This window comes from Tursiops truncatus, chromosome 6 (genome assembly GCF_011762595.2).
Source record: "Tursiops truncatus isolate mTurTru1 chromosome 6, mTurTru1.mat.Y, whole genome shotgun sequence".
Lineage (NCBI taxonomy): Eukaryota > Metazoa > Chordata > Mammalia > Artiodactyla > Delphinidae > Tursiops > Tursiops truncatus.
The window spans coordinates 79291166-79314545 of record NC_047039.1 but is presented as its reverse complement, the minus strand read 5'-3'; the positions used below and the strand labels follow the sequence as shown (position 1 = coordinate 79314545).

Sequence of the window (23380 nt, the reverse complement as noted above, 5' to 3'; positions counted from 1 at the left end):
TTTTTAAATGGAATGCTTTTAATCCATTAAATATAATGTTATAGGTGAATATTAGTTACAGGGACCGATCCTGATATATCAAAAAGGAAAAAAAAGGAAGCTATAAAATTATACGTATAATACATTTTTATAAAAACAGTAACGTAGAAAGGTCGGTAAGTATGTGCACCAAGTCATTTATAATATTCACTTCTGGTTAGTAGAATTAAGGTTTTTTTTTCCTTTATTTTGCTTTTTAGCTCAATGAAACAAATTGTTATTTTTAATTTTAATGCCTTTCTTATGGGCTTGTTGGAATACTCAGATGAGATAATGGATGTTGAAAGCAGTTATAAGGGATTATGATTATTATTAAAAAGCAGAAGTCATAGTTGTACCATTAGAGATTGTTACCTCTGTAAGTAAGCCTTAAGGTCTGAAATCTTCAATGATCAATGATCTAGATTCCTGGAAATTATTTTTGCTACTCAGAGGCAAAGAAAATAGGTTTACACACAATGTCTATTAGTTAATTTATAGTGAGAGTACTATTTAGAAGGCCAATCAGGACTAATCGTCTATTTAGGTATTTAGGACTTTCCTCTGTGAAGAGGTAGATCTGTTGAATAATGAAGTTAATAGTAAATTAATTTGGTGATTGTGTAATCAAAGTGATTGTGTATATTTTAAATCCAGATCACATTAGAACAGGAAATAAATTGGGTTTTTCTACTATATGTTAATCCATTCTATATATTTCTTATCCTTGGACAGATTCATAGCTATCAGGGAACCTGTCAAGATAATGCTGATGGAACAGGCTTCTGTCTCTTCAGTCTCCCCTTTCTGCATGCTTCTAAGTAAACATTCTTGCATTCTGTTCTGATTATAGTGTTAGCTCACTATGTCTTCTGAAAAACTTTGTATTTCTGAAAAACTTGTAATGAATAGAAAATAACCCTTATAAAGCAGAATACAGCAAAATTGTACTTGCAGGGCTTAAGGTTCTCCTTGGAACCTTTTAAGCAGTTTGTGAAAAGAAGAATGACGAAATAGCAAAAACTAGATTTTTTTTTTAAACCAGTGGGGGGGAAAAAGACATTGAGCCAAAGCCACCTGTCCCTGGCAATAATACCTTTTGTGCAAAGCCTGTACCTGCTTCTCAACCTGCAATTTCTGACGTTATCCTTCTGCTTATAAGAAAAATAGTATTGAGTAAGCCACTCAGAACATGCAGCTTTGTAACCAGAACATTAATAAATAACAGTCCTAATAAAAATATTAGCAAAGTTAAAAAGACATGTTACATTCCTAATATTGAAAGAAATACCACAGTAAATATAGAACTTTTTGACCCAAAACCAAGTAATGGTACCGTAATGGAAACGGTTGTGTGGAAGGGCTGAAGCTGCTGAGTTCTGGAGACAAAGGCAGATAAATGTCAGAAGTCATACATCGAGGACCAGGTGCAGGCTTTGCACAAAATGTATTATTGCCAGGGATGGGTAGCTCCAGCTCATCGCTCTGTGTTTTCTTTTTCACTGTTCTTTTTTACTACTTTGAACAAAAATTTAGTAATTATATCCCCACCCCACCCCCAGTTTAGAACATGATATGGGACCAGTCATTTTTTAAAATAAAATTTTGGAGCCTGTAGTCTTTTAAATCAAATACTACTGAAGATTCTTAGTAAAAAATTTCTGTTACCATTAAATCATAAAAAGTAACTGCTGGGCTTCCCTGGTGGCACAGTGGTTGAGAGTCCGCCTGCTGATGCTGGGGACACGGGTTTGTGCCCCGGTCCGGGAAGATCCCACATGCCGCGGAGCAGCTGGGCCCGTGAGCCATGGCCGCTGAGCCTGCACGTCTGGAGCCTGTGCTCCGCAGCGAGAGAGGCCACAACAGTGAGAGGCCCATGTACCACACACAAAAAAAATTAATAAATTTAAAAAAGTAACTGCTACTGATTGAATTTGGATTAATGATAAACATAATTCATGATAAAGTTGATCATTAAAATTAATATCACAAATAAGTATATTCTTTCATTAAAAATAAGTGAGTAGGGGGCTTCCCTGGTGGCGCAGTGGTTGAGAGTCCGCCTGCCGATGCAGAGGACACAGGTTCGTGCCCCGGTCCGGGAAGGTCCCACATGCCGCGGAGCGGCTGGGCCCGTGAGCCATGGCCGCTGAGCCTGTGCGTCCGGAGCCTGTGCTCCGCAACGGGAGAGGCCACAACAGTGAGAGGCCCACGTACCGCAACAAAAAAAAAAAAAAAAAAAAAAAAAGAGTAGAAGAAAACAACAAAACAAACAAAAAAATAAGTGAGTAGAGCTCATCTTCAGTTTTATAGGATAATATAGGCCCTGTTGCAGAATTCTTTGTGTTATTTGGCATGGCACTGTCCATCCAAATCTTTTACACTTTACATTTTTGCTGAGGAACTGTCCTTGGGATCCCAGCCTGGGGATGAGTGAAGCCTTTCTAGGCCTTTGAACAGAGTTAGAAACACTGGTGGTTTGTTGAATCTGGTGGGCGATAGTGGGGAAATGCCTATGCATTATACGAAATTTATTTCATGCTCAATCAATCTCTAAATGCCCTGATTTGCAACACATTATTACTCATTAATATTGCTGATAATTCATTAGAAACACTAGTTAGAAATTGGGAAGAGTCACATTTTTCTAACGCTTTGAAATATTGTGAACTTTAAGACAATGAAGTCTAGTGTCTACTATTTAAAATTATGTATTTTGTTTGTGGTAGCAAGCACCTTTGTAAAACGTTAAGTTCCCTGAAGAATCCTTGGACTTGTTGCTGTAAGTTCTTATCCTTTGATCCGAATTTGGATGCCCTGCTTAGAATGTGACAAATTGTTTTTTCCTCAGAATTTTAAAACATAGACTTTGGGGTCTTGCTTTTTAGAATTTGCTTCTTCCTCCTTTAAGATTCTTAACTAATGAAGCAATGTGGTTTGATTTTTCTTTAAACAGGTGATGATGTAAAATCTAAAGATTACATTGTTGCACTACAGCACCCTGTGACCACGGACATTAAGCATTCCCTAAAAATGTTTGAACTAACATTGGATGCACTTATCTCATTTAACAAGCGGACCCTAGTTCTGTTTCCAAATATTGATGCAGGTAATTTAACTTGAAAATGAAAGTATGCCACCTACCTTTCCAGTTTTATGTTTCTATTATGTCTTCTTTTGTCCGACCTTCCTATCTTGCTCATCTTATCATTGAAGGCCATTCTATTCTGAAATGCATTCTGATTTTCAAAGGATCACCGATTTTGCAGTAGATTGAGGAGTTTGTGATATTATTAAGTCTAGTAGAAACTTAATAGGAAAGAAATAAATACTTAAAAAAAAATCTCAAATCTCCATTCTAGTTTCATGTTTAGTCTCTTCCCTCCAGTTTCCATCAACGAGAAAATGCAATAGCCAAAACTATTTTTTTTTTTTTTTAGATTCCATATATATGTGTTAGCATATGGTATTTGTTTTTCTCTTTCTGACTCATTTCACTCTGTATGACAGACTCTAGGGAGGGAGACACAAGAGGGAGGAGATAATGGGGATATATGTATATGTATAGCTGATTTGTTATAAAGCAGAAACTAACACACCATTGTAAAGCAATTATACTCCAATAAAGATGTTAAAAAAAATGCAATAGCCAAGAGATATAAACCTTAGAAGCTGAAAGAGTGTCTCTAGGAAAGTAATGATCCTACTGACTGCAGTAAAATAGCCATTATTTTTATTTCTTGTTCTCTTATTTATGTTAGCTATACCTTAATTTAATCTTGAGCTTAAGCAATTTCGATCTCTAGCTCCCAACCAGTTGATCCTTAAGCCTAACCTGATTGATCACCTACTGGTGGATGGAACCAGTGCTAGTAAGACCTTAGGTTAATGGTAGGGATATATAAATGGGGCCTGATACTGAGGGATTTTCAGATACTGGTTATTATTAGCTGATACCACTCATTGCTGAGCTCTTAGGCATTTTTTGGTAAAGGAGGCAGGATCCCTTCTCTGCAGTGCCAAGATGTCACCATCTTACACTGAAAGAATCCTTCCCTTAGTGTGTCTTGAATAATCTTTTCCGTTAGGGGGAACAAAGTAGGGTGTTAGTAGGAAAAAAACTTTAAGACCCCCAACCCAGATTTCATCCAGGTTATGTATCAATATTTCAAAAACCTTAATATTTATTCTTTTCTAATCCCTTAAATTTTTGCATAAATATTTATAATGTAATTATATCTCTTCTTCAGTATTGTCAGTGATATTGTTTGTAATATACCTTCCTTATTGTATATACTTTAGAATTTGAGATTTTTTACCCCTATGAAAGGAAAGGGTCCCAGGAATGCCTAAATCATGTCTGCCACTCGCCTCTCCTTTTCACAGGGTTTTTGATAAAATATACACAAGGAACAAGAGGGAAATAAGAATCAAGGCATCACTTTCTCATTATCTGACTTAGTGCCCCATTCCCTAATGTAGGCTTTTCTGGAAAACAGGTTTAGTGCCTGTCGTATAGGGCCAAAGAGAAGCCTTCAGTTGAACCCAAATCTGAACCTTGGAATAGTAGCAGCTTCTGGCGTGCCCTGCACTACACGAGTTCTAGGTAATGACTGGCATGTTCTGGCAGGAGAGAAGTGGCCGGGCCTGCTCTAAGGAGTTAGCCCCTGAGTCTGTTGCCTGCCTTGCCATGGAGAAAGTTAAAAGGAGAACACATGCATGCCCAGCTTCTGTTAAATTCACGGCTCCTGCACACCAGTGGACACAGTGTGGTCGTCGTCCTGCCTTGTAACTGATCAGATTAGCCTCCTTGCCCACCTTGGTCACAGCCACTAGGAAAGGGTGAGTAGAGAGGCAAGCAGAGGGACACTGAATATCGTCTCCCCCTCATACATCTGTAACTTTTCAAAACAAAGTCATGCATGTAAAGTAAAATATCAGCCATAGTTTCAGAATCTGTATTTGCTTAGAGCTTGTTTAGTCCACGTAAGTGGGAGCGCTTGCTGTCCCATTGAGCTGTCGTTACTGTAGATGTGAGCATAGCTGAGGCAGAGGCCCTCTGATCGGCTTGGTACGTGGAGCCCGAGACCTTTCCATTTAGGAACTCCTGGCTTAAGAGACAGAGACTGTTGGCCTGTCTTGAGCCTCTTAATTGGTAAGGTAAGAGCTTTTACTGGGGTGTTAGTATTTGCTTTGTGGAGTGCTGTTTGAAGAGACCCACTGCTGCTGTTTAAAGTTTCTAGACGAGTTGAAACACAGGGCTGACCAGATGTTTTGGATGTTCATCATTCATGAAAAGATCAGTAATTAAAAGGACTGTTTCCCTAATAACTGTTACGAGTTTTTATGAGGGATATTTCTTTAAGTGGGGCTATACTTGCCGATGAAAATTGTTCCTTTATCTCGTAAACCATTTAACAGTTGGTTCTTTTCATTTTCACAGGGAGCAAAGAAATGGTTCGAGTGATGCGGAAGAAGGGCATTGAGCATCATCCCAATTTTCGTGCAGTTAAACATGTCCCATTTGACCAGTTTATACAGCTGGTTGCCCATGCTGGTTGTATGATTGGGAACAGCAGCTGTGGGGTACGAGAGGTTGGAGCTTTTGGAACACCTGTGATCAACCTAGGAACACGTCAGATTGGAAGAGAAACAGGTATTTACCTTTGCTTATATTTCAACTGACTAAGCTTAATACATTTGTATGAGTTATTATAAAGTATGCACGTATCAGTGCTGGCATGTGTGTTTATCAGTAAGTGAGTGAATGAGGTTAATGACCAATTGTAGCTGAAACCTATAGGTAGCACACATTGATTACCATATTTTTTATTGTCTTTGTAATATCAGAGCTAAGAGTTTCTTAGTTAATTATGGTCTTTGATGGCTGTGTTTCAGAGAGAATGTGGTTGAATGTGTTATATGAATGCCAGTCTTTCGTTTTCCTGTGCCCAGTAAAATGAAGAAGGGAATCAACAATAATTCTTACACTTTTGGTTTGAGTAGTGGGGGTGTTGTTTCCTGATACGGAGTACCCTGAGGACGGAATAATTTGGGAGTGGGTAGAATTAAGAGTTCTCTAATGGCCATGTTAAGTTTGAGATGCCTATTAGATATGAGTGGAGATGGCAGGTTGGCAGCTATGTTGTTCCAGGGAGAGTTGAAGTTGAAGATACAAATTTGAGAGTGATGGCGTATAGATGGTGTTTAGTTAGGATATCAGTTCAGCTGCTGTAACAGAGAGACCCAAAATAAGAGTGCCTCAAATAAGTTAGATTTTCTTTGTTTCTCACTGTAAGTCATCAGAGACTTAGCCTCCATCTATCTTCTTGATGGTTGCTCCATCTCTTGCTGTCAAGTGCACATTTTAGCCACTGGGAAAGGAGGAGAGGGGAAGATGTCCTTCCCTCTAAAAGCACAACTTGGAAGTTGCAAGTATTTCTTCATACATCCTATCAGAATGTCGTCACATGGCCACATCCAGCTGCAAGGGTAGCTGAAGAATACATATAGCCTTTAGCTGGGTGATTAGATGCCAAGCTAAAAATTCTGCCACTGTACAAAGGATATTGAGGATAATGATACACTGTGCCAGAAATGGTATTTAAAACCAAGGGATGAAATGAGATTACCCAGGGGGAACATGTAAATAGGGAAGAGAATGGAGCCTAGGACCAAACTCTGGAGCCCTTCTGATGAGGAGGGAAGGGCCAGGAGGGAAGACTGAAAAGGAACTGCCAGAAAACCGGGAGTGTGATATTATTAAAGCCCAGAAAAGAAAGGGTTTCAAGGAGATGGTGTTGAATGATGCTGAGAGTTCAAATAAGATGTGAACATTGGATTTGGTACCAGGGTCTTCTAGCAAAAGCAGTCTGTCCTGGGACTTCCCTGGTGGCGCAGTGGTTAAGAATCTACCTGCCAAGGCAGGGGACACGGGTGGGTTCGATCCCTGGTCCAGGAAGATCCCACATGCCGCAGAGCAACTAAGCCCGTGCACCACAACTACTGAGCCTGTGCTCTAGAGCCCGCGAGCCACAACTACTGAGCCTGCATGCAACAACTGCTGAAGTCTGCACGCCTAGAGCCTGTGCTCCACAACAAGAGAAGCCACCGCAATGAGAAGCCTGCGCACCGCAACGAAGAGCAGCCCCCGCTCACCTCAACTAGAGAAAGCCTGCCTGCAGCAACAAAGACCCAATGCAGCCAAAAATAAATAAATTTATTTAAAAAAAAGATTTCTCTTAAAAAAAAAAGGCAGTCCTTTCTGCCACCACACTTACACAAACACATGCCCCTCTATCCTTTCCTTCTTACCTTCTTTACATTGGAGGGTGTGGGGTCACCCCTGCCTGTCCACTGCTCTGCCTTCTACCTGTGTTCTAAATCCCCACCCCTCTTGGCTTCTCAAGGACGTTTCTCTTCCATGTATCTTTAGCCTCCTCGGCATTTAAACATGCCTAAGTCTCTGGTATCTTCAAAACAAAACAGTACAAAACAACCTCTCCCCAGCCACCACCCTTATGCTTTTCTCCTCTTCATAGCCAAGTCTATTGAAAAAACATGTCATTGTCACTGTATTTACTCCCTCAAATTGGTCAGAAAATGTATGGAAAGGAAGTGACTGCATCAACAGCTGACTGGCCAGTTGACTAACTGGCAACCTGGCCTGACCAGTTGATCCCACAACTGGCTGAGTAGATGGAAGGTAGGACAGATGGAAAGAGTGGACACGCTGGATGAACAGATGAGTGGCAAGTGGATACTGGATTAATTACCTTATTTATTCCAGTAAACAAACAAGAGCTTGATTTATTCTCTTTGGGAATAAAGGAACCTACGGCCCCTTACTTATCTGATATATGGAGATCTTGCTGAGAGTGCTTTAAAAGGTATAAAGTAGAAAAGTTCGTCTCTCTAATAGAAGACTTGTTTGAAGCCTTCTGGGTTATAGGGCTACTTATGAGCACGACACACTGCTCATTTCTATATTCTTTGGTTTCTCCCACTTCCGAATCACTATACGGCACTGGATTTACCTAGGGGAGAATGTCCTTCATGTCCGGGATGCTGATACCCAAGACAAAATATTGCAAGCGCTGCACCTTCAGTTTGGTAAACAGTACCCTTGGTGAGTGTATACTTTTAAAGTGATTTAAAACAGGAGCTGTTTTGGGCACCATTTTCAAGCTGTGTAGTCGCCCTAATGGTGCTCTCATTCTGCACCCTTAGAGGTCCCTATCTGCTGGTGAGACAGGGCTTGCTAATCTACCCCCTGTTACTCTACCAAGGGTTCCAGTGGAGAATAATTTGTCTCAGTTAATACAGCACTTCTGCTAGGAACTACTGCTTTAGCCTATTTTGAATTTCTGTAAGTATTAGAAAGTAATGTAACGATTTTCTTTAAAAATAGTATAGTTCAGCATTTTAATTTAGACTATCCTTTCTGTTTCAAATTAATCAGATTTTCCTTTATTTGATTCTTTTTTTCTGAAAATAATTTTTTCCTTACAAAAGTAAAGATGAAAACCAAAAAAGCAAAAAAAATTTTTTTACTGTCCCAAACTATGATATATTCTGAAATTGGCTTAACAAAGATAATTTTTCTTTGATCTTACAGGCAATTTGTTAATGATATCTCAGGAGGAAATAGTTGTATTGCAATCAACAATGGTTTTAGATATTCTATTGATAATATGAAGGTATTTAGTTAGAGTGTGGCTGAAGAGATCCAGATGTTGTTATTTTAAAAGAAGAAGCCCAAACTATTTATTACCCGAAATTTCAGATTCCAATAATACTGTGTCCTCAATATAATTTAATATGTACAAGAGAAACAATTTAATTGACTTTTTGGACATTGCAGTTCAAAGATATATGGGGATGGAAATGCTGTTCCGAGGATTTTGAAGTTTCTCAAATCTATTGATCTTCAAGAGCCACTACAAAAGAAATTCTGTTTTCCTCCTGTGAAGGATAACATCTCCCAAGATATTGACCATATTCTTGAAACTCTAAGTGCCTTGGCTGTTGATCTTGGTGGGACGAACCTCCGAGTTGCAATAGTCAGCATGAAGGTAAAATAACTCCTAAGGTTTTAACTTTATATCCCATACGAGTAGTTGATTTTTAAAAAGTGTGGTTGGAAGGTAGGACTAGAAACATACACAAGAGCTTGTAATCATTTGCCCACAGTATTGACTTTTGGTTCCATTACAATGTGTGTCTCACTATTTTACTAATCACTAACATTTTTTTTTTTTTTCCTGGTACGCGGGCCTCTCACTGTTGTGGCCTCTCCCGTTGCGGAGCACAGGCTCCGGACGCGCAGACTCAGCGGCCATGGCTCACGGGCCCAGCCGCTCTGCGGCATGTGGGATCTTCCTGGACTGGGGCACGAACCCATGTCCCCTGCATCGGCAGGCGGACTCTCAACCACTGCGCCACCAGGGAAGCCCTCACTAACATTTTAAAGAAGTAAAGTTCTCAGGGAATCCAAGTTAGTAGACTTGAGTTGACAATGGGAGACCCATTAGGCATCAGAGAGAGCATCTGCCACCCAGGAGACCTGATATTCTATACTTGGTAACAGCTTGGAGCATGGAGTATGTTGATTACTCTCACTACCCAGGGGAGGGCGTCTGCAAATGGTGAGGGGAATTGCTTCTCCTCTAGATCATGATTTCAGTTGCATACAGCATACCTTCAATCTCTTAACCAAACCATCACCACAGTGTTGACAGAACCTTTATAAAACACCAAACTGTCCATGTTAAAATGATCTCTGGGGCTTCCCTGGTGGCGCAGTGGTTGAGAGTCCGCCTGCCGATGCAGGGGACACAGGTTTGTGCCCCGGTCCGGGAAGATCCCACATGCCGCAGAGCAGCTGTGAGCCATGGCCGCTGAGCCTGCGCGTCCGGAGCCTGTGCTCCGCAACGGGAGAGGCCACAACAGTGAGAGGTCCGTGTACCGCAAAAAAAAAAAAAAAAAAAAAAAAAAAGATCTCTGATGACTTAACAAGGAAGAATAAACCTAACAGAAAAATCTTTGTTTGAAGCATTGTAGATGTGTGAAGTTTCAGGAATCCATGAGAAATACAGAGGACTTTAAACACAAAGTTGTTTAGATCAAATAAAAGCAAAACAAAACATAATTTTAGTGAAGACAAAGACCTCCTTTATAAATACTCTTTAAAAAGTATTAATAGAAAAATATTTTCTTAACATAAAGATATATTCCATATCAGTGGTGAACACCCTCTGTAGCGGCATTTCTAGAGGTATTCCTATTAAAATCAAGTGGAAAAGAAGGATGTTTTCTGCACCATTTAACATAATTCTCAAAGTTAGGAAGGGAATAAAGCAAGGAATGAATAGCAAAAATGGCGATTGTGGACAGGGTAAAACAAAAAATGTTATTTATAGACAATATGAATAAACCAACAAGCTTGTAGAATAACACAATTGAGTAAAATGGCTAGATATGATAAATATATAAATATCAATACCTTTTTACTTATATGAAATTGTAGGTAAAGATTTGAATTTTTCTGCAGGTGATTATTTGTCAACCCTGATTGCACATTAGTGTTACCTGGAAGCTTTAGAAAATATATGGATGCCTGGCTCCCACCCCAGACTAGTTAGATGCCAGTCTCTGGGGGTAGGGACTAGGCATCAATATTTGTTCAAAGCTGCCCAGGTGATTCTGATGCACAGTGAAGGCGGAGAAGCACAACTAGGTTTATTTTTAATGACAGTCATTAGTGACAGCTTTAACCCTTGTAAATGGACAAAAATCCATTAATAACAGAAGAATGGAAAAAGTGATCCTATTTAGAACAACAGAACTTATAAAATAAAGTCTTCTGGTTTCCTAAACCAGAAAACTATATGATCTATAAAAAGAAAATCTAAAAACTTTAAAATATAAAGGCTTGAAAATTATCCTGGTTAGGAGTGCTGAGTATTTTTTAAATGTCAGCACTTTCCAAATTGAATTATGAGTTTAACATAATTCTAGTCAATTTCAGTGAGGCTTTTTAAAGTTTAACCACATTATTCTGAAATTTACTTAAAATAATACACAAGTGAGAAGAGCAAAGAAATTTAAAAACAAGAATAATTAGGAGGGACTGTCCCTGATTGGTATTAAAACATATCACTAAGCACAGTAATTTAAACATCATGGTTCCATACCATTATTGACTTCAGTTATGGCAGATGATTAAAGCTTAATGACTTAGGATATTTATTTAGTTGCTTCAGTATTTAAACAAGGAAATTTTGTCAACCTGAAAGAGTTAAAAATGACCTTCTAATGACGATTCAGATTAGCCAACATTCACCTTATGTTTAAGAGAGGGCCCATCTGGTTGGCTGTGGAGTTGTCATTGCTTCAACGGCCATATGCTAGGTTGTCTTCCCAGGAAACTACCTGAGTGTATCCCAGGGCTGGCCCAAGCCAGACAGTGGATCCCTTCCCCAGCAGTCATCTGACTCTGCAGTACTGTCCTAGAGTAATGTCTGATTTATTGTGAAAAAGGTCAAAGATTCAGTGTATGCTCCTTAGCTGAGACCCATGAGACAGATCTGTTTTTTCTCTTTCAGGGTGAAATAGTTAAGAAGTATACTCAGTTCAATCCTAAAACCTATGAAGAGAGGATTAATTTAATCCTACAGATGTGTGTAGAAGCTGCAGCAGAAGCTGTAAAACTGAACTGCAGAATTTTGGGAGTAGGTGAGATTGTAAATTACATACCTAAGCAATGTTCATTTTAATGTACAGTTTGCTGAGTTCTGATGCATGATGGAACATCAGGTCACTGTCTGCCCTGTGTGTAGATGGTTCCAGGTCCTGTCTGTGGGCCCCAAGCATGGGGCCTTCCTGGGACCCCAACAAACATTGTGAGAGAAGCATTGATGGAACTGTCAACCTATGGGGAGCCACAGATTTAGCTCAGAACTGCCTTACATTTCCTTGCAGTCCTTGGTAATGTTTGTTTTAGGAGATCTTGGGTGAATTAGTGTTCCAAGCCCAGAAAGTCAGCACACTTTTCTGAGATTGCTCATTAGAATCATTTTCCTTGTGTTTGTGGTGGAGCCCAGGCATTTCCACAGGTGGCCGTGTAAATCCTCGGGAAGGAATTGTGCTGCATTCAACCAAACTGATTCAAGAGTGGAACTCTGTGGATCTCAGGACCCCCCTGTCTGACACTTTGCATCTCCCCGTATGGGTAGACAATGATGGCAACTGTGCTGCCCTTGCAGAAAGGAAATTTGGCCAAGGAAAGGGCCTTGAAAACTTTGTGACACTTATCACAGGCACAGGTAAGAGGAGTAGAGACGGCTGCTTCAGGAGCTACGGTGTGTGTTGGGGCACGTGCCTTTACCACTCAGCCAGGCAGTTTACAACTCAGCTTTCACCTTCACTTCCTGCTTGAGTAGAGCCTGAAGGTGAGAGTGAGGGCCCGCCCAGGTCTTTTCTGAGCATGTGCCCCGCCCTGTGCATGCATTGGCCTTCTAACTTCCCAGGAATCGTCTGAGCTATTCAAAGCCCTTATTCCCCAAAGCTTCTCATTGCTCATTCTCCAGGATTTCCTCCTACTCTCTTTGGTTAGTATATTGTTTGTCACAACTGTTGTCCATTGCCCTAGGCAGTAGAGACTAATAACTATATTTTGCCTTTAAATGTTTTTGGTGAGTGCCCCCTGGATAGCCCCCTCAGCCCTGGGAAAGTTCTGGGGTAGGTGAGATAAAGGCAAGCCCTTTGAGCTGGTCCTCTGGGAGCCACCAAGCAGGTCAAAACAAACCACCACAATTCTTTGAGAAGAAGGTTCATTCTGCTCTCTCCATATTGCCATCTGTACTGGCAATGTAGGCTATTATTCTAGGCCATCGCCAAGCTGGGGGGTGAGGGGTGGGTGTGATGGGACCAGAAAATGCCAGAAATCTCTTACTAAGATTCAGCTGGTTTTTTCTTGATTAATTGTTCCCCTGGTTGTTGTAAGGTTTTGGTTAGTTTCCAGAATTCCAAAAAACTCGATTCTGACAGTTTTTGCCAGTTTGTTCATTGCTTTAGTGAAGGGATGGGCTTTTGGAGTTCCCTACTCTGCCACTTTTGCTGATGTCTCAATTTGTTTTTTTTTGTTTTGTTTTGTTTTGTTTTATTTTGTGGTACGCGGGCCTCTCACTGTTGTGGCCTCTCCCGTTGCAGAGCACAGGCTCTGGACGCGCAGGCTCAGCGGCCATGGCTCACGGGCCCAGCTGCTCCGCGGCATGTGGGATCTTCCCAGAACTGGGGCACGAACCTGTGTCCCCTGCATCGGCAGGCGGACTCTCAACCACTGCGCCACCAGGGAAGCCCCCAATTTTTTTTTTAAATGAGAAGACGGGCTCAGGTAGTCAGTGTTCGAGGCAGCACTTGGTCCCACATATGCCTAACTTCAAACCGTGCGTGCTCTTTTTTTTGTTTTTAATTAGGGTATAGCTGTTTTACAATGTTGTGTTAGTTTCTACTGTACAGTGGAGTTCCCTGCGCTATACTAATATGTATAAAACCGTGTGTGCTCTTAAACTCCACGTTATACTACCTCCCTAATGCTGAGCTCATGCACTTCTCTTAGTCTCGGACACAGTTTTAGCAAGCTTGGATATCATTTCCTAGTTCAGAGCAGTAATAACCTGCAAATTAGAGGAGTGAGGGTTGATGAGTAGGTGCCACAAGAAGTAAGAGATGGCAGGACAACTCTAAAATGCAGACCCTATTAAAGCAAAACGCCCTTTACCCCTTACTAGCTCCTCAACTCCATAACAAAAAGTACTCATCGATATTCAAAATTATTGAATCATAGATTTTTAGACATGGTGGCATTATGAAGAGGCAAAACCATGTTTCATATTCTCTGTTTAAGAAAGCAGGTGGGGGCTTCCCTGGTGGCACAGTGGTTGAGAGTCTGCCTGCCGATGCAGGGGACGCGGGTTCGTGCCCCGGTCCGGGAAGATCCCACATGCCGTGGAGCGGCTGGGCCCATGAGCCATGGCTGCTGGGCCTGTGCGTCCGGAGCCTGTGCTCTGCAACGGGAGAGGCCACAACAGTGAGAGAGGCCCGCGTACTGCAAAAAAAAAAAAAAAAAAAAGCAGGTAGTGTATGAAACCTTTCAGAAAGATTGTCTTATCTTGGGTTTCTCCCACAGCAGAGCCTGAGACAAGGAGTTCAGTGTGGGTATTTTATTTTGGAGGTGATCCTGAGAAGCAGGAGTGAGGGAGTGGGAAGAGTGGGACAGAGCAGGGGAGCCATTAGAGGATGTATTATCAAAGTTGCCTTGAGGACAGTGGGGATTGAAATCTACCCAGAGTTGTCCACTTAATCTGCTGGCTCCTGTCTCTCCTTGGTTGACAGCTGCTTCTGGGCAACTGTGTGTGCATGGCTACTAGGCTCTTACTTGAGTGTTGGAGAAGGCCTTGGTGAGAACCAAGTTGAAATCATAGTGAGCCAAGCAAATGCAACACAGGGCATTGGAGGATCAGCTAAAAATATTTCCATACAAAATGATTCCAGGTAAAGCTTTGGTGCTTAGTAAATTTCAGCTATCTAGGAAAGTAGGCACCATATAGAACCTCACATTCCAAAGCTTTGCTAAACAGAGGAGGCGTTGCCATAGCAGTTTTCTGTTTCAGGTGCAGAGCCACTTCAGTGATTGTCATCTCTCACTATAGGAATTGGCGGGGGGATCATCCATCAGCATGAACTGATCCATGGCAGCTCCTTCTGCGCTGCAGAGCTTGGCCACATTGTGGTGTCCCTGGATGGGCCTGACTGTTCCTGTGGAAGCCATGGGTGTATTGAAGCATATGCCTCTGGAATGGCCTTGCAGAGGGAAGCAAAAAAGCTACATGATGGTCGGTTTCTTTCACCTGAGGAATTAAATAGCCAAATGGTAGACAAGTACTTCAAAGTAGATATTCCAAAGAGAGCTGAACGCTGACACCAGAACTTTTAACCTTTTCACTCCCTAGAGGAAAATCAGGGCTCCACATACTGCAGCTCAAAGTCTTCTTGGTCCTGACCCGTATTAATACCTTTCCTCTCCAGCACTGGGAGGGCCGGGGTCTTGAGCTCCAGGATAGCAGGGGAGATGTCTTTCATTTTTGCCTTCTCAGCCCCTAGCACAGGTTGGGTACTTAATAGAGATTTTAATGGAGAATTAAATGGATGAACATATTAGTTTTTCAACTGAGAGGTTTATTTGAATTACACCTATTTCTGGACATGTTATTAATGTCAGGATGGTTTCTAGTCTAATTCAAGAGGGAGTCATTTAATATCATTACAACATGGTGTGTCAAGTGGAATGAGAACGATGGCCAAGGAACACAGATGCATATAGGAAGGACACCAGTGTTCCCTCCCCGCCCTCTCCATACAGGGAAGGGAGCGTTAGGGTGCTGTCCTGGGAGTTGAGAGTCAAGAGGGTAAACAGAATCATTGAGGCAAGTTTGGATGAGCCAGGGAGCATTTCCAAGCATAGGAAACAGTGGTGTTGGTGCATAAGGGCAAGGCAGGGTATAGTGTAGCAAGAGGTAAGCCAGGACCAGCAGCTAATGGAAAAACCACTGAAAAATTTTAGGGTAAAGACATAGATCCAAATTTTAGATTCTTCACCACACTTTTTTTTTCTAGCGGGAAAATGGTAGTTGAATGGAGGTTGGCTTTAAGGGGGACAGTTCTAGAGTGACTTCCAGTTTTCTGGGTGGACACCTTTGGGGGTGGGGACATGAGAGGAGGAACAGGGCTTGGCAGAAGCTGACGGTTGGGAACCAGTGGGACATGCAGGTGGGAGCGTGCAGGAGGCAGCTGGCTGCAGGGGTCTGATGCTCAGGAGAGGGGACAGGACTGAAGTCAGGATTTGGAATCATGGGCACTGAGGTGGCCATTAAACCTGTGAATGAGACTTGCAGTGAGATGAAAGTCCAGGGTGGAATCCTGTGAAATGTCAGCACTTGAGGGCAGGGAGGAGAACCAGGAAAGGGTAAAGTCACAGGAACCAAAAAGGGAGTGTTTCAGGGAGGGTAGTGGGTAGTGTCAAGTGCTGAGTAAGAGGAAACCAGAAAGTTAATTGGCTTTGACCCTGAGGAAGGACATCATTTGAAGCCCTGAAAACAGTGTTTATTTTTCAGTCTCATTTTTATCAACACCCCCCCCCCCACTAAGGAGCCTAAATGTTTAGACAATTTTTCCTAATCATTCAACCCCATGAAACTTTAATACCACAGATACATTGTTTATCTGTTGTTACTGTCTGTATAAAAAGAGTAAGAATTTTTTTGCCCACAAGAACCAGTTTTCGCCCCCATGGGGGTAAATGCATATCTTAAAGAAGTTCAGTCAAGTGGGAGCAGAAGCCTAACTACCCTGAGTAGGAGCAGAAGTGAGGGTTGAGAACGCAGGAGGGGAAGGGTGGAGGAGCCCTTACAAAAAGGCCCCTGGGGAGAGAGGGAGAGATGAGCTGTGAAGCCCTGGTGGAGGGGCGAGAGAGGGATTTGCGAACACAGACCTGTTTATAAGCCGGGGCAGAGGAGTAAGGGAGTTCTACCTGGAGGCATCCTTTATCTGAGAGGTCAGAAATGGTGAAATCTCTTGGTAGCGGGAGCTGGGATAGACGGTCTGAGGAGATGAAGGCTGAGAAGGGCAATGAACGGGAATGGGAGAGAGTGGCCAGAGCAGCTGTGAGGGCCCCTGGAAGACAGGAGACCACCACTTGGTGTCTAGGTAACCGTCTGCTTGGTTGGGATTTTCTCCCATCAGAGCCCAAGTAGTAGCAGATGAGGAAGGAGTTTGAATCTGGGTTGGTGGCTGGCAGTGTGAGGGGCAGAAAGTCAAGGACTACAGGTAACTACAGAAATATCTACCATTCATTTAGCATTTACTCTGGCCAGCACTTAACTTGAGTACTTAAGTCCATTTTCTCATTTAATCCCTAAAGGGATCCTGCTAGGGTAGGTATCATTACCCCAGTCTTAGAAGAGAAACACGTGGAGGTGACATGGGCAGGGTAGTGCAGCCCGTGGTGGTAGAGCTGACAGCTGAACCCAGGTCTGTCCGTTTCTGAGGTGCTGTGCCTTCCTGCCACTGTGGGTCACTGGCAAATAATGCAGCCTTGCATCTGGCATAGATAAGGGAGGAGATGAATGCAGAGGAGTTCTGGTAATTTTGGGGGAAAAAAACACTTCAAGATTGTTTAATATGGAAGGGGGAAGTGAAGGAGGCTCTGGTCAGAGTTGAGGATTTCCAGTTAGAGAAGTTCTGGATGATGTATAAGCAGGCAGCAAAGCCCTCTGGCAAATGTATATGGATATTTACGAATGATAAAAAGCTTTGCAAATGTGAAAAGAGATTATCATCTTCCCACTTGGAGGCTTGCCGCCCACAGGCATAATTATGAGCTTGGCCTTCCGAAGCTCATGAATGACTGCTTCTCCTTCTCACCTCTGCTCAAACAGAAGACCAGCTCTTGGTGGAAGGGATGTCAGTGCCAAAAGACGAAGCTGTGGGCGCACTCCATCTCATCCAAGCTGCGAAACTTGGCAATGCAAAGGCCCAGAGCATCTTGAGAACAGGTGAGCACGCGGGTCTGGGCAGCTCTGACAGCCCAGGGCTCCAACAAATGCCCAGCCCTCAGGACCAGTGCAGAGGTAATTTTCCTACTTACTGTTCAAGGTATTTGGCAGTGTTGCCTTTTTAAACAGGTTTTTGTTTTGTTTTACAACTATGAAAAAACTACTTGTTCATTTTCTGGAAATTTGGAGAAATACAGGAGAGTAAGAAAAAGTATCTTTTAGTTTTACTGTTCAGAGATATCAACTATTAACATTTCCTTCCAGTCTATTTTTTTTTACATAGTTGAGATCATATAGTATAGTATATGTACAGTTTTATACCCAGCTCTTTTCATTTCAAAGTATCACATAATCATTTTTTCATATTAAGGATAAATCATATAAACAGCTTTAAAAGTACTGCTTCCATGAGGTAGTGTGAACGAACTATTCCTGGCTGGTGCTCTTTTCCACCTTCCTCTTTGACTTTGGATTTGGCTCTCTCCCCGAAAACTTGTTTTTAATTTTTGTTTTCCTGTAGCTGGAACAGCGTTGGGTCTTGCGGTTGTGAACATCCTCCACACTATGAATCCTTCCCTTGTGATCCTCTCTGGAGTCCTAGCCAGTCACTATATCCACACTGTCAAAGACGTCATCCGCCAGCAAGCCTTGTCCTCGGTTCAGGACGTGGACGTGGTGGTTTCGGATTTGGTGGAACCCGCCCTGCTCGGCGCGGCCAGCATGGTTCTGGACTACACGACTCGCAGGATCTACTAGTCCTCCGAAGAGTGGACATGGACCGAGATTCAAGAGCTCCTTGGCAGAATCAGGTTGTCTTCTAGATGAGCATTTCTTAAAAGGCAAATTTGGTATTTCAATTTATTTGGCAGGCGACTTTGGCAGAGTTTTTGCTTTTAGTCTCTTCCAGAGTCACTTTTCCCAACCCGTTTTTGTAGATGCTGCTCCTTGTGCGGTCATTTCAGCTCAAACCTTGTCACAATCTTCTGTGCCAAAAGGAGCTACAGTAGTAGCCGAGGAAGCCTTAGGACTCTGCTTACTAGATGTACCACTTAGACCTGCAGGCCTTGCTTGGGGTGTGACCTTGATACTGGAGTTTGGATTATTAATCCTTCCTCCTCTGACCCTAAGTTCAGAACACAGAAAGGGATCCAGTCAGGGAACAGAAGGAAATCTCACCATGAAGGGCTTAAGTAAAACCTTTTTAAAGCAGTTTTATTGAGGTATTTTTTAAAGTGCACAACTTGGTTGAGTTTTGACATATATATACCTATGAAACCATGGCCACAATCAGGACATCAGGTGTATGTATCTCTCACCCCCAAACATTACTTGTTGAAAGATGTTATTTGCTATTACTCTCTCAGAATCTTGAGCAACTTTAGATCAGGGATCTGAATTACAGTGGCCTTAGTGACCTTGTCCTTATCTTCTTAAGGCCAGCTGAGAAGCCACTAGGACTTACAGCCTCTGAAAGATTAACCATCCCAGAAGGATCCTTGCTACTGACAAGCAGACACCTCTCCCTTCAATAGCTTTTCATACTATGTTGAATATGACCCTGGAGTGTTGATTAAGGCAGTGTTTGTTGTGTGTCATACCTAGAGCCCACATCTGTGAAATCTGGATTCTGGCTAAATAAGATTCCACGCTCGAATTGGTGTCAAGATAACAAAGGCCAAGTTTCTTGCTATTAATTTCAACCTGGAAGAAATACTGATAGCCACCATTTATTAAGTGCCTACTGTGTGCCAGGCTCTGAACTTGGTGCTTCATATGCATTATTCTAAATTCTCACAACCAGTAAGGTAGGTGTTTTAATTCCCATTTTATAGAACCCCAAACTAAGTCAAGTGGTGTGCCTAAAGCCGCGTGGCTAATGAGTCTTAAAGACAGGGTTTGACCCGGGTCCCTCTGTGTTTTTTCTGCTAAGCCACACAAACCTCTCTTCATATCAAAAACTTCCAAAGTGCAAATATATTCTAATTTATTCCAGGCTACCAAGAGCTTTCACAAGAATATCTTATTAGCAAATGAATCGATTCATCCTTGACACTATCTCTCAGTGGTGAATTTAATAAAATATTCCTGTATGCTGTGGTAATTTTGCCAGTACAGTATTTGGTCTAGTGACAGGTTTTTATGGGTACTTTTAGATGACCTTAAAAAGGACATGCATATGTTTTTCAGATTGTTTATTATTTTAGGAAAACCTGAAGGTTTCTACAGCATTATTTCTGTGTTCACATATAAAATGAAGGAATCAAGTTTGCATTTGAATTACTTCCTTCCTGGTGGGTTAATGTGAAAAGCTAGGTTGGCTGATTCTTAGAACTCTGTCAGCTCTGAAATAATCTCCAGGTCCTGGTTGATTCCTGGGAAGGAAGCTAGTTGGCTTGGCCATCAGTGTCTGGGGCGGGTCGGTATACCGTGAAGGGGCATCAGCTGTTCTTTGATAAAACCTAAAACCACTGCATACACCAGACAGTTGCACTGCTACCAAGTTTCATACCAAATATTTGGAAGGATGGTATTGAATCTAAAACCAAATCTTAGTTTTTATTAAATTCATGGAAAGGCTAATATATTCCAACATAATTATTACATATAGTTAAATGATCACATCTTAATTTATTTTAATGTAAATATTTTTATTTTACTGTTCTGAGCCAAATTCTAAAAAAATAAATGTATTTCCTTGTGGAAATCCTGCCATTTCTGTATTTTGTTTTGTTCTTAATTAGCTCATTAGCTAAAAGCATTCCCCTTCCCAAAAGAGATTTGTTGTGCTCCTTACTTTCTGAAGGTCATATAACTTCTTTAAGGCATTTAATATTGATTTAACAACCACCCCACCAAAAAACTTTGTTAATAGAAAGCATTGTTATATAACTTTAAAATATATATTGCAAAATGATCACCACACTGTCTAGCTAATATCGTCACAATACATAGTTAAGAGTTTTTTTCCCTTGTTAAGATCTACTTTCATAGCAACTTTCAAATATGCCATATAGTATTATCAACTATAGTCGCCATGCTGTACATTACATCCCCATGACTTATAACTGGAAGTTTGTACCTTTTGACCCTCTTCACCCACTCCCCACCTCCCAACCCCCCACCTGTGGCAACCACCAATCTGTTCTCTCTGAGCTTGGTTTTGTTTTTTTAACATTCTACATATAAGTGAGATCATACGGTATTTGTCTTTCTCAGTCTGATTTATTTCACTTAGCATAATGCCCTCAAGGTCTAGCCATGTTTCACAAATGGCAAGATTTCATTTTTTTTCTAATGGCTGAATACTATTCTGTCATATATATTTACACATTTTATTTATCCATTCATCCACTGATGGACACTTAGGTTGTTTCCATTACCTTGGCTATGTAAATAATGCTGCATGTAAGAGTGCATACATCTTTTTGAGTTAATGTTTGTGTTTTCTTCAGATAAATACCCAGAACTGGAATTGCTGGATCATATGGGAATTTCATTATAATTTTTTGAGGAACCTCCATTCTGTTTTCCATAGTGGCTGCACCAGTTTACATTCCCACCAGCAGTGCACAAGGGTTCCCTTTCTCCACCTCCTCTCCAACACTTATTTGTCTTTTTGATAACAGCTATTCTAAGAAATGTGAGGTGGTATCTCATTGTGGTTTTGATTTTCATTTTCCCTGGTGATTAGTGATATTGAGCACCTTTTCATTTACCCATTGGCCAGCTGTTTGGCTTCTTTGGATAAATGTCTATTCAAATCCTCTTATTTTTAAATTGGATTGTTTTTATGCTATTGAGTTGTATGAATTCTTCACATATTTTGGATATGAACCCTTCACTGTATGTATGATTTGCAAATATTTTCTCCCTTTTAGTAGGCTGTCTTTTCGTTTTGTCGATGGTTTCTTTTGCTGTGCAGAAGCTTTTTAGTTTGATGTAGTCCCAGTTATTTTTGCTCTTGTTGCCTTTGCTTTTGGCATCAAATCCAAAAAAATCATCACAAGACTGATGTCAGGGAGCTTATACTGCCTGTGTCTTCTAGGATTTTTATGGTTTCAGGCCTTATAGTCAAGTCTTTAATCCATTTTGAGTTTATTAATTTTTCCAACCCATGAGCTTGGGGTCTGTCTTTAGTTTCTTTCATCGGTGTCTGATACTTTTCAGTGTACAGTTTTTTCACCTCCTTGGTTATACTTATTCCTAGGTGTTCTATTCTTTTTGATGTAATTGTAAACGGGACTGTTTTCTTCTCTTTCTGATAGTTCGTTATTAGTGTACAGAAATGCAACAAATTTCTGTATACTAATTTTGTATCTTACAACGTAATTCATTTATTAGTAGTTATTAGTAACAGGTTTTTGGTGGAGTCTTTAGGGTTTTTTATATATAAAATCATGTAATCTGCAAATAGTGACAGTTTTATTTCTTCCTTTCCAACGTGGATGCCTTTTATTTTCTTGCCTAAGCGCTCTGGCTAGTACTTCCAATAATACTATGTTGAATCCATTTAAAATTTGACATAAAAATCAAAGTGGTCCCAAGAAAGAGGTTTGAAACTAAATACTGAGCACTCACTGAGTTTCTGAACCAACTCCTTCCTTTTTATGAAGCCCCATGTGAGTAATGTAGGCATTAGAAACAATCCAAAGCTACTACTGCCACCTCAAAACTTAAGAGGCTTACACGGTAATCATTTTCTCTCATGGTTTCTGTGGGTCAGGAATTTTGGAAAGGCTTTACCTGGCAATTCCGACTCAGGGCATCAGATGCACGTGCAGTTAGACAGTGGCTGGAGCTGGAATAGGAGGTTGGAATAGGGCTGGCCATGCATCTCTCTTTGCTTGTAGTTTCCAGGTCTCTCCACGTTGGTTGATTTGGGCTTCCTCATAGCATGGTGGCTTCAGGATTGTAGAACTTTTTACATGGTGGCTCAAGGACTACCAGCTTGTGTGTTCCAACAAACCAGCCGTAAGCTGTGTTGCCTTTTACAACCTAGCCTTGGATGCATATAGCATTACTTTTGTCATATTATCCAGTCACCTCTTGATTTCGAGAAAGTCAGACTTTACTGACATCTGATTAACGGCCACATCCACCCTCAAGAAGCCCATCCTGTGTGGGAGGCAAGACAAGTCCAAATGACACCAAGACAATATCAAAAGGTAAGCTGTTGCACGTAGAGGGCCATGGGAGCTCAGGGGAAAGGAAAGGCATTACGGAGGTGGCCTTTCAGCTAGTTCTTAAACCAGATTTCAACATTTTCAAGGGCATTAAGCAAGGCCCAGGAGCAACTAATGGTTGGTGAACAACAGCAAGTGATTGCTTGATTGCAAGCAGAGGTGGCTGAAGGGGAGGAATAGCAAAGAGGCCAGAAATGCGGGCCAGATCAAGGAATGCCCAACTAAGACGCTTGGAGAGGGGAAGGTAGGCAGAAAAGTAAATGTTCCTCTCCCTTCCAGACATAATTACCATAGGAGAGATGGTGGACTTTCCTTCTCGGCAATGGCAAGACCTACCCCTGCTCCACCTCCTGAATGTGGCATTACATCAATCTCCAACTTGGACTAGTATCAGGTAACCATTAGTAGCAGATTTCTGAAATACAGCTTTATCAGTCACTCGAACCATCACCTAAAATGTGACAGGTTCTGAGAGCAAATAATGAATGTGTTGATGCCTGAATGGAACACAGTCTCCTACAGGCACCTATTGTGTGGATCAGTGTGGTCCAGAACATTCTATGA

General features: G+C 41.5%; 1 protein-coding gene across 9 annotated transcripts in view; it reads left to right on the top strand.

The window, feature by feature from the left end:
* The window catches only part of GNE (glucosamine (UDP-N-acetyl)-2-epimerase/N-acetylmannosamine kinase), a 53019-nt gene that overhangs the window by 20273 nt on the left and 9366 nt on the right, over window positions 1-23380 (top strand). For 4 of the 9 annotated variants that reach the window (XM_073806287.1, XM_033858278.2, XM_073806286.1 and 1 more), the window contains 9 exons: window positions 2975-3127; window positions 5462-5674; window positions 8059-8146; window positions 8882-9092; window positions 11625-11754; window positions 12123-12344; window positions 14733-14915; window positions 17517-17633; window positions 18154-20337. In XM_073806287.1, the coding sequence (XP_073662388.1) occupies window positions 2975-3127; window positions 5462-5674; window positions 8059-8146; window positions 8882-9092; window positions 11625-11754; window positions 12123-12344; window positions 14733-14915; window positions 17517-17633; window positions 18154-18389 (1553 nt within the window). In that variant the 3' untranslated portion in view covers window positions 18390-20337. Of the gene's footprint in view, window positions 1-2974; window positions 3128-5461; window positions 5675-8058; window positions 8147-8881; window positions 9093-11624; window positions 11755-12122; window positions 12345-14732; window positions 14916-17516; window positions 17634-18153; window positions 23211-23380 lie in introns of those variants that run through there. The other 5 variants (XM_033858275.2, XM_073806283.1, XM_073806284.1 and 2 more) reach the window with 4 other exon arrangements.